At 42.4% G+C, this 16,127-nt stretch overlaps 1 protein-coding gene across 1 annotated transcript; it reads right to left on the bottom strand.

Moving 5' to 3' along the window:
• Window positions 1-1,507: 1,507 nt before the first annotated feature.
• LOC310763776 (cytochrome P450 2C19-like) lies at window positions 1,508-12,983 on the bottom strand. The gene is made up of 9 exons (XM_083616441.1): window positions 11,997-12,983; window positions 10,270-10,432; window positions 9,287-9,436; window positions 6,546-6,706; window positions 4,437-4,613; window positions 4,003-4,144; window positions 2,880-3,067; window positions 2,289-2,430; window positions 1,508-1,948 (listed from the first exon to the last, which is right to left on the bottom strand). Exons 1-9 carry the CDS (start codon window positions 12,177-12,179, stop codon window positions 1,767-1,769), a joined length of 1,488 nt encoding a protein of 495 aa, XP_083472567.1. The 5' UTR covers window positions 12,180-12,983; the 3' UTR covers window positions 1,508-1,766.
• Window positions 12,984-16,127: the final 3,144 nt, after the last annotated feature.

Raw genomic sequence — 16,127 nt, 5'->3', positions numbered from 1 at the left:
AAACCAAATGTGTTTTAAAAATTGAACCTATACAGCAGAAATACGCACCACTGTGTTCAATGGTGCTTACTCCCAGCCATGCACAGAACTGCAGTCATGTGCCATGAATTTAATCGTGTGATTTTATTAGTAATTTGTTTTAAATGTCTGTGTTTTTAAGGTGGATGGGTTTTTTAAAGCAATGTGTTAGAAAAGCAAAATATTTTAATCCCGGTGGCCTGACTCTGGATTTTATTATGGTTCTGTCATTGATGCACTACACAGGTAGGAATGGCCGCAAATGTTGCTGGGAACTGCAAATGGGGAGGAGAGCACTGTAGTGCTCAGTTGCTCCTTGAGGGCTTCTCATAGGCATCTGGTTGGCCACAGGGAGAACAGGATGCTGAATAAAATAATAAAATTGCTGTACTTGCATAATCATTACAAGTGACAGTTTTCAGTTTGTCATAGTATTATTTATTTAGCTCTGGGAAGGTGAAGGACATCTATAAAGCCATTCCATTTCACAAACAGGTAAAAAAATACATACATCTGGATGTGCTCTTATTCTCCAGAAGAAGTGGAGCAGTAGTTTTCTATGCTAGTGAAACCAGCACACTTCTCCAAACTTTGGTTTGGAGAAGACTTTCAGGAGTTTCAAAGGGACAGAGGACATTCATTTCAAGTCCCGAATTCTTCTCCAGTTTGAATTAAAATGCAAATCAGAGACAAGTTCCTTCCTCTTGCCCCTTCCATTCAGTGCAATGGAGAAACATTACTTCATTACTTTGAATAGGAGCATAATTGAGAGGGTGGAGAAACCAAAAAGAAAAATTCTGAAGACAGAAGAGGAAGGCCATTCTTCCTTGGTTAACTTCATAGGTGGACTTCCCCTCACCAATTTTGCCCATGCGGCCTCTGAATTTGTACTAGGGAAACATTTTTCTGTTACACTGAATGGGAACAGGGTTGAAGGAAGGCTGAGAGGAAAGAAATTCTGACAATTCTTTGAAAGTTCTCCCTCTCCAACTCCTCCTGGAGATTTTCAGTCCTCCCTTGGAGAATAGTCAGTGAAATGACCTTCTTTCTTTTGCCACCCACAAAGTAAGTGGATTACAGATTGGCATGAATAGATGCTCATGTTAGAATATCTACAATTAGCAAAACTGACGGGATCAGTTAGAGGAATATCAAAACAAAAAACAACTAGAGAACGGATAATATTTAAGAATTATGTAAAACTTTATTGTACAAATAACTCCATATTAGCAGAAATTGAGAGATATTTGTAAAGAAATAAATCAAAGGAATCTATACAAAACAGAAAGAAATGATATTATACAAGGTAAACCTGTGTAAAAAAGAATGTTATATCAAAGAGTATAATGAGAATGATGGGAAGGATCGTGCCGACGAGTACTTTTACTATGTAAATAACTCTGTCTTCTTCTTTTTTTGATTTCTTTGTTTCTTATCTTTGTTACTTCTTTATTTTTTATTATAAATTTCCTATTTTATATAATTTTCTTTTTTTACCTGTTAAGAGATAGTACATAATGTCTGTATAGACATGCAATTTTTTTAATCAATAAAGAGATGAAATTTTTTAAAAAATGTCTACTATGTGCAATATTCTCTAGCAAGATCCCCAAAGTAACAGTTCCACAACTAGTCAGGTAAAAAGATAAGACTCCACACATGAGGAGATATTGTGTTACGGATTTTTTGAACAAAGATTTGCCAGGCTGCAACTTTTCCACATGTGCAGCCCTTGTGAGGCAGGCTTTTCAGCGAGGGATAATGCAGAGCTGATAGGGCCGAGGGAAGTTGCTTATGCCACTCAACACCGGTGTCAGATCGATGTCCTTGGGGTCAATGATGGACTTCAGAGTGAAGTTCTGTAATATGGTGGTCAAGAACAAGAAGATCTCCATACGGGCCAGACCTTCCCCCGCACATATCCGTTTCCCTGAAAAGGAAACTCAAAGTGTAAGATGCATAACAACCACTTTGGCTGTTACGGATAAAATAACAATCATGCCAAAGGAGCAAAGGTGCTGCTCCAGAACAGCTCCTGGGAGAGTCACTCTTTCCACCATTTTTTTGCTTCAGCTGGCCACAGGAAAGGTGCAAGGAGTTCTGATGGACCCAGAAGCCTCTGCCCCTCTCTCACAAACTGGGAGCCCTTCCAGTTTAGGCTGCAGGAGGAAGGAGGTTCCCCCTCATTGCCCCGACACCAGCCGATTAGGGAGACTGGAAAGACCTGAGCTGGCCAAGACCGCAGCCAACTGAGGAAGCAGAGCTCTTACCTGCTGAGAAAGGCATGAAATAGTCGCTCTTCCTGAAGGTGCCATCTTTGTGCAAGAAATGTCCCGGGTCAAATTCTTTGGGGTTTGGAAATTCTTTGCTGTCATGTAGCACAGATATCAGACTAGGATATATGGTAGTGCCCTGCAGAGGGTGCAAAGAAATGGGCTGGATGGCCATGACACCCAAAGGAAGGCACTAACAGGAAGGAAGGTACTTTGTTGATACAGAAGAAGAATGGAGCAGCTTCAGAAGGCAATAGGGTGTTTAAAACGAAGTCCAGGCTTCAAGATGCCCAGCTACGCTTTAGGAGTTGAGCTAAACTACTTCCCTTGCTTGTACATAAGAAGAGAAGAAAAGCTCTGCTGGATCAGTCCAGTGGCCCCATCTGGTCCAGCATCCTGTTTTCATGGTGTCCAACCAAACGCCCATGGGAAGCCCTTCAACATAATCTAAACAAGACAGCACTCTCAATTCCTGTGGTTTTCACCCACTGGTATTCAGAAGCATGTTGCCTCTCACCATGGAGGTAGAATATAGCCATCATAGCTAGCAGCCTCCTATTACTACTTAGAGCCTTGAAAAGAGCTGACCTTTGGAATGACATATTGTCTGAACGGTGTGTCTTTGAGTACTGCATGAGGGCCGCTCAGTGGGGCAATAGAGATGAACCTCTGGATCTCATGGATGACAGCATCTGTGTACGGCATTTCCCCACGATCTGCCATGCAAGGACTTCGTGATCGGCCAATAACTCGGTCAATTTCTTCATGCACTTTCTCTGCAATGGGAAGAATGCGGTTTAACACCAGTGGAGGAAACATTACAGAAGAAATTGAAACTCAGTGGGAATGGTTGCAAGGCCCTGCACATTTTGGAGCTTTGAATTGTTTTCTGATTCCAACTTTCTACTAACTCGTCACCACAGGCAAGTTATTGTAGCTCACCTTCAGCAATCCATCTGTAAACAGGGAAACATAATAACTGCAATTATTTATATATTAATTTAATTTCTATCCCAAAGGAGCCCAGCGGGACAAAAGCTTTAGGGATGTTACAGGAGCAAGTGATGGTCCAGCTTAGAGAGATTCCTATTGGAGGCACTGTCCTGCAGTGATTCTGATCCTTCCTGAGGGCCCTTTGGCCCCTGGCCCTTGTGTTGTGCCTTTGTCTAAAGCAGTGGTGTCCAAACGTTTTTCAAAGAGGGCCAGATTGGATGAAGTAAAGGGGCCGACCAAAGGGCCAACCAAAGTCATGGACCTTTTTTTAGGATTTTACCCCAGGAAATAAACTGCCACTGGGGCAGCAGGCCGGATTAGGTCCCCAAAATGGACTTTGGACATGCTTGGTCTAAAGGATCTGCACTGGCTGCCAGTACAATACTGAGCCAAATTCAAGTTGTTACTGTTTGCATATAAATCCTAGGGTTTGCAATTTGGTCAGCTATAAGAGCTCATCCACACTGCTGTTTTTGCTGGGATTTCTAGGCACGGGTCTGTGGTTACTAGGCACGGATCTGAGCATTTTGTCCACCCCCACTGTTGTCTCCAGGAAAGCCTTCTGTCTACTGCTGATGTCAGTCAGCGATGATTAACATTCAGTGATGAACAGTGGGTTTTCCTGGGGAAAGTGGCAGAACAACCACCTCTTGGACCTGTGACACATAAATCTGGGAAAGAACTAGAATAATAAGTACTAATAACGTATCTGTTTTACCTTGTATCTCTGGGTATTTGAGGAGGATCAGGAACCCGTATCGCAGTGTGGTGCTGGTGGTCTCTGTTCCAGCCCCAAACAAGTCAACTGTGCTTATGGTCAAGTTTTCAATGGTGAAATGGGATGCACTATAACCTTTTTCCTGCAGAAACACACAACACAGTCAGTGGAGTCAACTCAATTGTTCTGAGTACAACATAACAAGAATTTAACTGCGCCACTGGGACCAGCTCGCTTCCCAAGACACATCTTATCTCAAGTCTTTTTATAGCTCGTTCCTCTGGACATTCCTTGCCCAGAGGGCTAATCATTAGAAAGAACTTTCTCTTTCCTTGGCATTCCCCACAAGAAGCTGGATGGAAGTCTGCTGGTTGGGAAGCTTCAGGAGTGGCAGGAGAACCCACTTGGAGAGTTCTGTGAGTTTGCATGATTACCTGATCCATTTTCATAAGGAAGCAGTCAATAAAATCCCGAGGTGAGCTGGGGTCCAGAGTGGGCTTGTGTTCTTCAACCTTCTCCAAAACAAACTGTCTGAGTGCCAAGTTGTTTTTCAGCACTTTGTGGTGGGGCCCAGGGATGCATTTCATCAAAGAAGGAAAGATGTTGTAGAGCTAGAAGAAACACAACAAAAGACCCGTTGGCACCAACCTCAGTCAGGGTTTGTCCACATTCAGGCTTCAGTATAACATTGGCCACTGTTGCCTTGTGTGCATTTCAACTCTGTGGTCCACACACCAGCATTTTCACTGCCAATGCCTCCCAAATCTATGTAGATGTTCCCCATCTGCATTACTGGGTGGTGCTTCATTGAGTGTACTGCATTGTATTATCTTCCCTTCCCCTCAATAAAGGGACGCGTGTGGCGCTGTGGGTAAAAGCCTCAGCGCCTAGGACTTGCTGATCGCATGGTCGGCGGTTCGAATCCCCGCGGCGGGGTGCGCTCCCGTCATTCGGTCCCAGCGCCTGCCAACCTAGCAGTTTGAAAGCACCCCCAGGTGCAAGTAGATAAATAGGTACCGCTTTATAGCGGGAAGGTAAACAGCGTTCCGTGTGCTGCGCTGGCTCGCCAGATGCAGCTTGTCATGCTGGCCACGTGACCCGGAAGTGTCTGCAGACAGCGCTGGCTCCCGGCCTATAGAGTGAGATGAGCGCACAACCCTAGAGTCTGGCAAGACTGGCCCGTACGGGCAGGGGTACCTTTACCTTTACCTTTTTACCCTCTACCTAATGTTTGTTGAGGTCATATTCAGATTTTTTTTTAATTCCACCTATGTGTACCTTTAGAAAAATCAGAAAAATCATGCAACATTCCCCCCACCCCCGCTGCCAAAACCGCAACAGCTGGGTAGGAAGCTGTCTTATATTATTATTATTATTTTATTATTATCATTTATTGAATTTATATCCACAGGTCTCAGGGCGGTTCACAGACTAAAATCAAAATATAAAACCACAAAATGCATAATCAAAATAAGAACAACAACCCAATTACCCCCCCCCCAAAAAAAACTCCACATGTTAAAAGATATATACTGAATGAGACCATTGTTCTCTCAAGGTCAGTACTGCCTATGGAGCTGCTCTGCTGGGTATCAGTCAGGAGTCCCATTCCTAACTAGGGATGCTACTAGGAATTGACTCTGGGACCCTATATAAATAAGCCAAATGGTGTAAAGCTGAGCTATGGGGTTACATACATATCTCTGAATTTAGTCCCATCTGCTCCTCCTGATGAAACCAGGCTGTGTACACATTGCTGGCTAAAAATGTAGCAAGGCAGGATAGATATGGATTGTGGCTAACATCATGTATTCATTTACAGATAGGTAGCCATGTTGGTCTGCCATAGTCAAAACAAAAATTTTTTTTTCCTTCCAGTAGCATCTTAAAGACCAACTAAGTTAGTTCTTGGTATGAGCTTTCATGTGCATGCACACTTCTTAAGATATCTGAAGAAGTGTGCATGCACACGAAAGCTCATACCAAGAACTAACTTAGTTGGTCTTTAAGGTGCTACTGGAAGGAATTTTTTTTTTTTGTTTTGATCATGTATTCACACCTTCTCAAACCAGTAGTGGAAGCACACTGGATACAGAGGCAATGGCAGTGTATATACATCCCAAGTGATTAGTTCCAGTTATAAACTTGAGCCTGTGGGTTTTACTGGTTAAGCTTTACTTCCTACTCCACTGGGCTGCTGTTAAGTCAAACCTTGGTTACTAGACCCAGGTGCATTGTGTGCCTTGACTGGATCTCCCCATTAAAAACATAAGAACATAAGAAGAGCCTATTGAATCAGGCCAGTGGCCCATCGTGCTGTCACAGTGGCTAACCAGTTACCCGTGGCAAGCCTGCAACTAGGACATTAACAGAAATATTAAGAGGCAGAGGCAGTATGGGCCATGAGAAGCCTGGAAGAAAGATATTTAAACAGCAGGAAAGTGGCCACACCCAGAGGCAGTATCTACATAAAATAAATATTCCACATGCAAGTAAACTTTAGACTTTGTGGAAAAGAATGCATTTAACCAGATGGCACCTACCTGTCCCCAAGGAGAGCTAAAAACCAGAAAGTTTTCATTTACTAAGCTTAGCATGGATAGCAACTTCTTGTCATTATAATCGTATCGTTTCCCAAAGATAATTGCACAAATGACATTGGAGATGGCGCAACTGAGTGAGAAGGTTGGATCCAAGGGCTTCTCTGGAAGAACAAGAAAAAAATAATTTATTTTTTTAATAATAATATTTATTAACATTTCAAGAAATTACAAACATAAGAAAGAAAATAATAAAACAAAAAATTACAAAAAACTGAAAAATTAAAAATTAAAAACAAATCAATTTTTCCATAACTTATCTTTCATTTACTTGTTTCCTTGACTTCCTCACACCTCGCTTTTTTGTATTCTAGTTCAATTAGATAATTCAGCAAATCCTTTCCATCTTTGTTTTTATCTTAATCATTTATCTTAATATGTTGTGCCTTTACATTCTCACCTGTTAACAACCATATTTACATACTCCTTTATAACATTACTGCTAACACCACATAACTTCATTCCAGCATCCTTCTAAAATTCCTTAATTTTGCAATGTTTCTGTAGGTAGTCTTTAAACTTCTTCCAACCTTCTTCTACCGATTCTTCTCCCTGGTCTCGGATTCTGCCAGTCATTTCCGGCAATTCCATGTAGTCCATCACCTTCATCTGCCATTCTTCCTTGGTGGGTAAATCTTGTGTCTTCCAATACTTTGCGATGAGTATTCTTGCTGCTGCTGTAGCGTACATAAAGAAAGTTCTGTCCTTCTTTAGCACCAATTGGCCAACCATGCCCAGGAGAAAGGCCTCTGGTTTCTTCAAAAAGGTATATTTAAATACCTTCTTCATTTCATTATAGATCATCTCCCAGAAAGCCTTAATCCTTGGGCACGTCCACCAAAGATGAAAGAATGTACCAACAATCTCTTTACATTTCCAACATTTGTTATCAGGCAAATGATATATTTTTGCAAGCTTGACTGGTGTCATGTACCACCTGTATATCATTTTCATAATATTCTCTCTTAAGGCATTACATGCCGTAAATTTCATACCTGTGGTCCATAACTGTTCCCAGTCAGCCAACATGATGTTATGTCCAACATCTTGTGCCCATTTAATCATAGCAGATTTCACCGTTTCATCCTGAGTGTTCCATTTCAACAGCAAGTTATACATTCTTGATAAAATCTTAGTTTTGGGATCTAACAGTTCTGTTTCCAATTTTGATTTTTCCACCTGGAAGTCAATTTTCTTGTCCAAATTGTAAGCCTCCATTATTTTATAATAATGAAGCCAATCTCGCACTTTGTCTTTTAGTTTCTCAAAGCTCTGCAATTTCAATTTGTCTCCCTCTTGTTCCAAAATTTCCCAATATTTCGGGCATTTGGCCTCCACATTGAGCTTTTTCTGAGCCTTCGCTTCCATCGGTGACAACCACCTTGGGGTTTTATTTTCAAGCAAGTCTTTATATCTTGTCCAAACATTAAACAATGCTTTCCTGACAATATGGTTTTTAAATGCTTTATGTGCTTTGACCTTATCATACCACAAATATGCATGCCACCCAAATACATTGTTGAAACCTTCCAACTCCAAAATGTCTGTGTTTTCAAGAAGCAGCCATTCTCTCAGCCAGCAAAATGCGGCTGATTCATAGTAAAGTTTTAGGTCTGGCAGGGCAAATCCACCTCTTTCTTTTGCATCAGTTAGTATTTTAAATTTTATTCTGGGTTTCTTGCCCTGCCAGACGAATCTAGAAATATCTCTCTGCCACTTCTTGAAACAATCCATTTTATCCAAAATTTGCAGTGTTTGAAACAAAAACAAAATTCTTGGCAATACATTCATTTTTATCACAGCGATTTAGGACATAACATAGGACTTTCGGGTTGGCGCCTCTGGCAATTGCGGAGCTCCTCCGATCGGGAGGAACTTGCTCCGTGAAAAGCAGGGTCTAACCGCCACGGCGAAGGCGGAGACCCATAGAAATCACAGGCGGGAGAAGACTGTGAACTTGGGATTCGGCTGGCACCTCTTGCGCCTCCCCTACTCGCGGGGAAACCCTGTTTTGGGGATCCAGAGCGACGTGGGGTGAGTGGCGCGGTGCTTTGAATCGACTGCTTCTTTCACAGGTTTTAGGCAATAATCTAGTCTGGAATTTCTGAGTTGTCATTTCCTGGCTCCTGGCCTCAGTGGTCAGACAGGGAGCTGCCTTTCTCACAACAATTCTGGAGGCACGGGCATCTTCAGTGGCTATGAGTGGTTTCTTCCAAGGACTTTCCAAGGTGCTTTCTTCCAGCTTCAGCCAAGATATCCTTAGATAGGAAAGAGTGACCACAGTGGTGCAGGCCTTGGTGAAGTCTAGACTAAAACTAGGGAATCTAAAGCACTTCAGATGCTGCTAGACTCTAACTTCTGGACCACTGTTGACTGTTGGGGCTGAAAGCAGCTGGAATTCAACAATATCTGCGGAGCACTCTTGCAGTTGATAGAGAAGCAGCAGCCGGGCTTTAGATGGAACTGGTCTGTGTCAGCATATTACACCCCTGCTGAAAGCTATGCATTGTTTGCCAGTACATTGACAAGGTAAGTTCAGTGCATTACTGGTGTGTATGAAGCCCTCAGTGACCTAGGACCAGGTGGTGGTTAATAATCTGTTGTAATATACCCCAGAATCTGTTGTGATGTTTAAGGGGGTCTGCTTGATAAGCCTATGTCGATGAAGGGCAGTGGCTACCCACCCTGCGTGTCCTGGAACTTTTCTAGCAGGAACTGTGCTTCCTCCTGGATCCTCTCCTCAATACTTTTCTTTCCCATGCCAAAGTTGCGCAGGGTGGTAAGGATAAAACGTCGGAGCTGCTTCCACATCTCCCCATTGCTGAATATAATTCCTGGAAAGCAGAAGACGAAATGGGCATGAAGGAGATGGATGGACTGAAAGGGAGAGCAGAAGAAGCAGGTTGGAAGAGCAGGAGGCTCTTATTCTTGGCTCCAGACCACCTGGAGACTTGGTACTTTGGTGCCTCCTTATTCCATAATCAGTAGCTGGCCAGTCTTCTGATACATGCCCTTACTGTAAAATATATGTGTTTAATGTGCATAAAATCCTATGTTTGTGTGTGTTGTGTATGAAACGTAGTAGAGGTTTGCATTTGCAGAATGTCCATTTTTGCAGCTAAAGCTTAAAAAGAGGTTTCAATGTTTTGATATTTATGTTAACTGATAATTCATCTCTTGGAGCCTGGGTCTCTCTCTGAAGCTGCCAGTATAATGAAGAAGCAATAGTTCTTGGACTATATTAACCAGAAAGAACTTAAAGAAAACTGGACTACATTGCTAGTTGTTTAAGTGAAATGTGTTGATTTGTATTTATTTGTTTTCTTGATAACAAATTTATAGATAGTTTGCAGTAACTTTGAAACACTTACTGCCCACACCAGAATTACCCCAGACCATTATTTTTAAAGGCTAGAGACTCATTCAATCCTTCTTTAATTTTTGGTGCTTGCTCTAAACCAAAGGCGGAGCTAGCTGCTCCAGCATATATATAGCTATGCCATTAAAAGGCTGCTAATTATCTATTGCTACTGTCCAGTGGGAACATTAATTAGGAATGTTTATCTCAAGATGCAATGACTTGTCTTTGCAACCTTTCTTGCTTAATTTTCATGAATAGAGGGATTTTCCTGTGCCCCCCCTCCATTGGTCAACCAGCATAAAATACCTAATCCCTTGCTGACATCATCAGCTAATGGCAGGCGTCCCCTAGCAGCAAATTCATCTCCACGGTCGATCAGTGCTTCTTTCACTGCATCATAGCCATGCAGCACCACAACCCGTTCTGTTCCAAAATACATTGTGAACACAGAGCCATACTTCTCACCAAACTGGAAAAAAGATAGAGAAGGACACACATCTAGGTGGGTTTGCGGATTAGGAGAGAGTCATATAGCTGATGTAGAGCCCCGCTTCCCCCAGACTCACTATGGGGATCTGAACCACTGACTCTTAATAACATACAGAAGAGTTCTGCAGCTAGATCAGGCCGAAGGCCAACTAGTCCACAACTGTTATCACAGTGGCCAACACAGTTCTTCTGGGAAGCTCAAAAACAAGATCTGAGTGCAATAGCACGCTCCCCTCCTGCAGGTCCCTGGAACTGGTGGAGGTTCAGCATCATCACTAGCAGCTATGGGTAGCTTTATCTTCAATGAATTTTGTCTTAACAAAATTCCACAGTGAATTCCACAGTTTCAATATGCACTGTATGAAGAACTACTATCTTGCGTGTGTTGTAAATCTTCCAACACTCAGCTTTAATTGAAGACTCCAAGTTTTAGCATTACAGACCCTTCAAGTGTCCCTATTTTCCAGGGACATCCCTGATTTAGAGAAGCCATCCCAGTTTGATCACAGAATGTCCTTAGGCTGTCCCTATTTTCATTGGAGAAATGTTGGAGGGTATAGAGTTATCTCTAGAGTTATCTCTGGGTTGCCCCTCTGAAGGCAATCCTGAATAGGGAAGTGTTTTTTTGTTTAATTTCTAATGTTTTCATTATGTTTTTATATATGTTGGAAGCTGTCCAGAGTGGCTGGGGCAACCCAATAAAGTGTGTGGGCTATAGTAAAATTATCGTTATGGAATGGGATGTCCCTATTTTCATTGGAGAAGTGTTGGAGGGTATGGCATTATGAGAGGGGGGTAAAAGTGTTTTCCTGTCCACTTTCTCTATACTGTGAATATGATTATACTGCTCTGTTATGTCTCCCTCACACTCATTTTTCTAAGGGAATTCTTAAAGTACCTTCCAACCAAGCACATTCTGGGGAAAATAAAGGAGAAGCTTTTCGAAATACAAGAAGACTATGAACTCCACACTGTCCAGCAGAGGCTAAAAATGTTCAGAGGGCAAAAATGCCCAAACCATCCATATGTGGAGGGAGAATTGGACCCGCTCCCGCCCCCTGTCTCTAATATAGTATGAAAATTGCATTATTGCTTTTTAAAGTTATTTACTCAGAAGGGGGCTTTATGCCTTTTATTTTAAGGATAAAACAATAAAATGACAATAAATCAACCCCCTTTGTGGAGTTGTGGGACCTGCTCAAAGTCCACCTCTTTTCTGTGCAGCCTTTGGGACAAGTCCCTGCTCCCCATCCCTGCTGATGTAGCCAAGCACAAGTCCGTGCCACTGAAATCACAGCGATTCTGCTATTCTTTTCCTCTGGTCTGGATGCCTCCCCTCCCTCTTTTGCTTCTCCTCTGCCAAAGTGCAGAGCCTGTTGCCTTATACTCTGCAAATGTGCCCTGCACACAGATGGTACCATCTATAAATAAACAAACTGACAATGGATAGTCCCCTTCCAAAAGAGTCAGACGGAAAGAGGCTTGCAAACAGGTAACGGTCATCAACAGACAGCTGTTGAGGAAGGTGCTCATCTTTGGCTTACCTCCTGGAGAACCTGGGCCAGGTTGTTGGTCTTCAGCTGCAGAGCGTTCCCTACGATGGGCAGTGAAGGTGGGCCAGGTGGCAGCTGCTTTGCATTCTCTGGCGTTCTGCTCCTGACTGCAAGGAAAACAAGGCAAGAGATACATATGATCATCAAAATGGTCACTGTCCCTAGAGGCTCCATGGCATCAGCTAACAGTGACTGAAATGACTCTAGATGAATTAATTTGCTTTCCAATTTTATATACTCTGAGGAGGTCACATATACATGGATTTTCACCAATAGGAATTCTAGGTTTCTCTGAGTAAATGAGATTAGCCATTAAGTAGATCAGGTTGTATAATCAAGAAATGAACTTCTCTGAACTTCAGTCTGTATCCTTTTTCTTCATTGATTAGTAAGGCAATGATAACGGCATTACGGAGCACAAGGTCTGTGATGTAAGACAACCAGGGGTCAGGTTTTTTTCTGCCAAACATTGTAATGTAGCCTTGAGGCAAATGGTTCTGCTTCTAAGGTGCTTTCAGGACCAGGTTCCTGCAGGAGAGCTTCTTGTATAGTCTGAGTGCTTGGTTGGAGGTTTCTTGCACCTCAGATGCCCACAAATGTGAAATAAAATTGAAATAAACTTGAAGGCAGGTCCATAATGGAGCTCAGCCTTAGCACAAATACATCCCTGTTAGGAGAACTTGCAGCTTGGGTGAATTAGACTGAGAAGTTTACACACAGTTTCTGGATTTCTACTGCTTTATTCATGCAGGAACAAAATTATCTTGGCAAGAACGATTTACAGGATGAGTAGAGATAAAAAGAGAGAGCAATAGCAGGCATCTTATCAGGAGAGAACAACAAAATGCTTTTACAGGTGGAGTTAACTTAGAAAAAGACTACGAGCAAATGCTGGCTTGCTTGCTACACAAACAGTGCTCTTGTGTGGTTTAAAGTAATACATGCATTAGCTAGCGGTTCAGGAGAAGGATGTTTATTTGCTTTCCCCCAACAATCCCATCTAGCACTACCCACTAATGTGGACAGGACACACCAAGATAGATTTTGGAGACACAAAAATGGAAGTGCTTTTGTATTGATGAGACACACTAATGTGCTCATCAATACAGTGACTCACATGTGCCCTAGTGCGGACAAAACCATGGTCACTAGTGTACATGGTGACACAGAACATTAACTTCTTGTTTTCATTTAGTCCAGTTCTTCCATCCACCTCTGGAAATAATAATATAATAATAATAATTTATTATTTATACCCCGCCCATCTGGCTGGGCTTCCAGAAGGCCCTCGGTGCTGGACCTCAGTGTCCGGGTAGAACGATGTACAAGTATTTAGTACAAGAGGGGAGCATGCAGATGATGGAAGCCTGCCAAGTTATTTATTTAAAGTATTGAGCGGTCCCCTTTTAAGGGGTAGCTCCTAAAACAGGAGTGATCATAACCCTCAAGCATTTCAAAAAAGATGTCAAAAAGAAGAGAGTAAATATCCCGTTGTGTATATTAGCTGGCCTTTTTACACTGATTCACAGCTTAAACATACTCCTGGAGCAGGTTATAGACATCCATAAAATTACTGTAATTAGCGGGGATAATATCTCCCTTATATCAATGTTAAATTCTCTTTCAAACTGACTTGTCAGTTCAGTTTGCATAAACTTATTTGAACTCATGGTTCAGTTCATAAACCAAAGTGCGCCAGGTGTTCTTGCCAACAACTGTTGCTGCTCTGTGTGTTTTGAGTCAATCTCCTGTCAGTGCAGATCACAGAAATTCAGCCCATTCTAGCCACGGCTAGGACACTTTATGGCTGCTCTGCATAGAGAGGCCTACTCAGTTCACCAGAGTTCAGATTGCATAAACAGATTCTTTCCCAGAGCAACTGGTGAGGCGGTAAAGCCTCTGCCTTACAAGCACATGGTCCCAGGTTCAAGACCCGTTATCTCTCGGTAGGGGCCTGAAGAGCCCTGTGACTCGGGATAAGCCAGCTTCTCACATTCCTGTGTCAGGGCAAGGCACCATGATCTGATTATTATACAGGCAGTACAGTGGTACCTCGGGTTAAGTACGTAATTCGTTCTAGAGGTCCGTTCTTAACCTGGAGGGATGCAGGGGTACACATACCCCTAAACATTTTGTGAATCTAACGGGAGAAGAAACTAAAAATAAAAATAAAAATATTTAATTTCTTCTCAGCGTGGTGAATCGGCAGTTCCGTTGCTACCCCTGATGGCAGCCTTTGGTCCATTTACTGCATTTATTTTTCCCAATTTGAACCATAAAATGGTGATATTCTTGAGTCAAAATGAGAGTACACCTACACTATACTGAACAGAAATCGCGTGGCGGCGGCGAGAGGCCCAGTTAGGTAAAGTGGTACCTCAGGTTAAGAACAGTTTCAGGTTAAGAACGGACCTCCAGAACGAATTAAGTTCTTAACCCGAGGTACCACTGTATGTTGAATTCTTCCCTGCTTTGCACCATAAGGTCCCATGGCAGGTTACAGCAATCTAAAATATCAATATGAAGCAGTATGGTGTAGGTGTACTCTCATTTTGACTCAAGAAAATCACCATTTTATGGTTCAAATTGGGAAAAATAAATGCAGTAAATGGACCAAAGGCTGCCATCAGAGGTAGCAACAGAACTGCCGATTCACAACGCTGAGAAGAAATTAAATATTTTAATTTTTTTAGTTTCTTCTCCCGTTAGATTCACAAAATGTTTAGGGGTATGCGTACCCCTGCGTTCCTCCAGAAAAAGCACTGTACAGTGGTACCTTGGGTTACAGACGCTTCAGGTTACACACTCCGCTAACCCAGAAATATTACCTCGGGTTAAGAAGTTTGCTTCAGGATGAGAACAGAAATCGTGCTCCGACGACCCGGCAACAGCAGGAGGCCCCATTAGCTAAAGTGATTCTTCAGGTTAGGAACAGTTTCAGGTTAAGAACGGACCTCCAGAACGAATTAAGTACTTAACCTGAGGTACCACTGTACATTATTAATAATATTAATACTATGTTGTTGTTGTTGCCACCCATTCTGCATCTGAGGAAGTATGCCCTAGCAAATCTTACTCCCTTAACAAATAAATACAGTTAAGTCTTTAAATTGCCACAGACCTCCTCCTATTTTTATATACAACTTAGATAAAAAGAAGCAATGGCAAACTGCTTAAAAGTGTGGCTAGCAGCCTACTATTACTACTTAGAGCCTTGAAAAGAGCTGACCTTTGGAATGACATATTGTCTGAACGGTGTATCTTTGAGTACTGCATGAGGGCCGCTCAGTGGGGCAATAGAGCCACTGACCTCTGGATCTCATGGATGACAGCATCTGTGTAAGGCATTTCCCCACGATCTGCCATGCAAGGACTTCGTGATCGGCCAATAACTCGGTCAATTTCTTCATGCACTTTCTCTGTAATGGGAAGAATGACGTTTAACGCCAGTGCAGGAAACATTACAGAAGAAACTGAAACTCAGTGGGAATGGTTGCAAGGCTCTGCACATTTTGGAGCTTTCAGTTGTTTTCTGATGCCAACTTTCTACTAGCTCGTCACCACAGGCAATTTATTGTAGCTTACCTTCAGCAATCCATGTGTAAACAAGGAAACATAGTATAACTGCAATTATTTATATATTAATTTAATTTTTATCCAAAAGGAGCCCAGCGGGACAAAAGCTTTAGGGATGTTATAGGAGCAAGTGATGGTCCAGCTTAGAGAGATTCCTATTGAAGGCACTGTCCTGCAGTGATTCTGATACTACCTGAGGGCCTTTTGACCCCTGGCCCTTGTGGTTGTGCCTTTGTCTAAAGCAGTGGTGTCCAAACTTTTTTCAAAGAGGGCCAGAAAGGATGAAGTAAACCAAAGTTGTTGACCTTTTTTTTAGTATTTTACCCCCAGGAAATAACCTGCTGCTGGGGCCAGATTAAACCGACCAGCAGGCCCGAAATTGGATGCACTATTACCTTTTTCCTGCAGAAACACACAACACAGTCAGTGGAGTCAACTCAATTGTTCTGAGTACAACATAAAAAAAATTAACTGTGCCACTGGGACCAGCTCTCTTCCCAAGACACATCTTATCTCAAGTCTTTTTATAGCTCATTCCTCTGGACA

This window comes from Podarcis filfolensis (assembly GCF_964270895.1).
Source record: "Podarcis filfolensis genome assembly, chromosome: 1".
Lineage (NCBI taxonomy): Eukaryota > Metazoa > Chordata > Lepidosauria > Squamata > Lacertidae > Podarcis > Podarcis filfolensis.
Note: the sequence above shows the minus strand (reverse complement) of the source record. Positions and strands in the feature narration are given on the sequence as shown.

Bases quoted from the DNA above. Each gene is read 5' to 3' on its own strand.
- LOC310763776 (XM_083616441.1), bottom strand. From the start codon at position 12,179: ATGGAGCCTCTAGGGACAGTGACCATTTTGATGATCATATGTATCTCT. The intron at 10,433-11,996 runs GTAAGCCAAAGA...TCTTTTTTCCAG, and splicing joins TGGCCCAGGTTCTCCAGGAG to TTTGGTGAGAAGTATGGCTC. The intron at 1,949-2,288 runs GTAAGAGCTCTG...TTTCCTTTTCAG, and splicing joins TTTCATGCCTTTCTCAGCAG to GGAAACGGATATGTGCGGGG.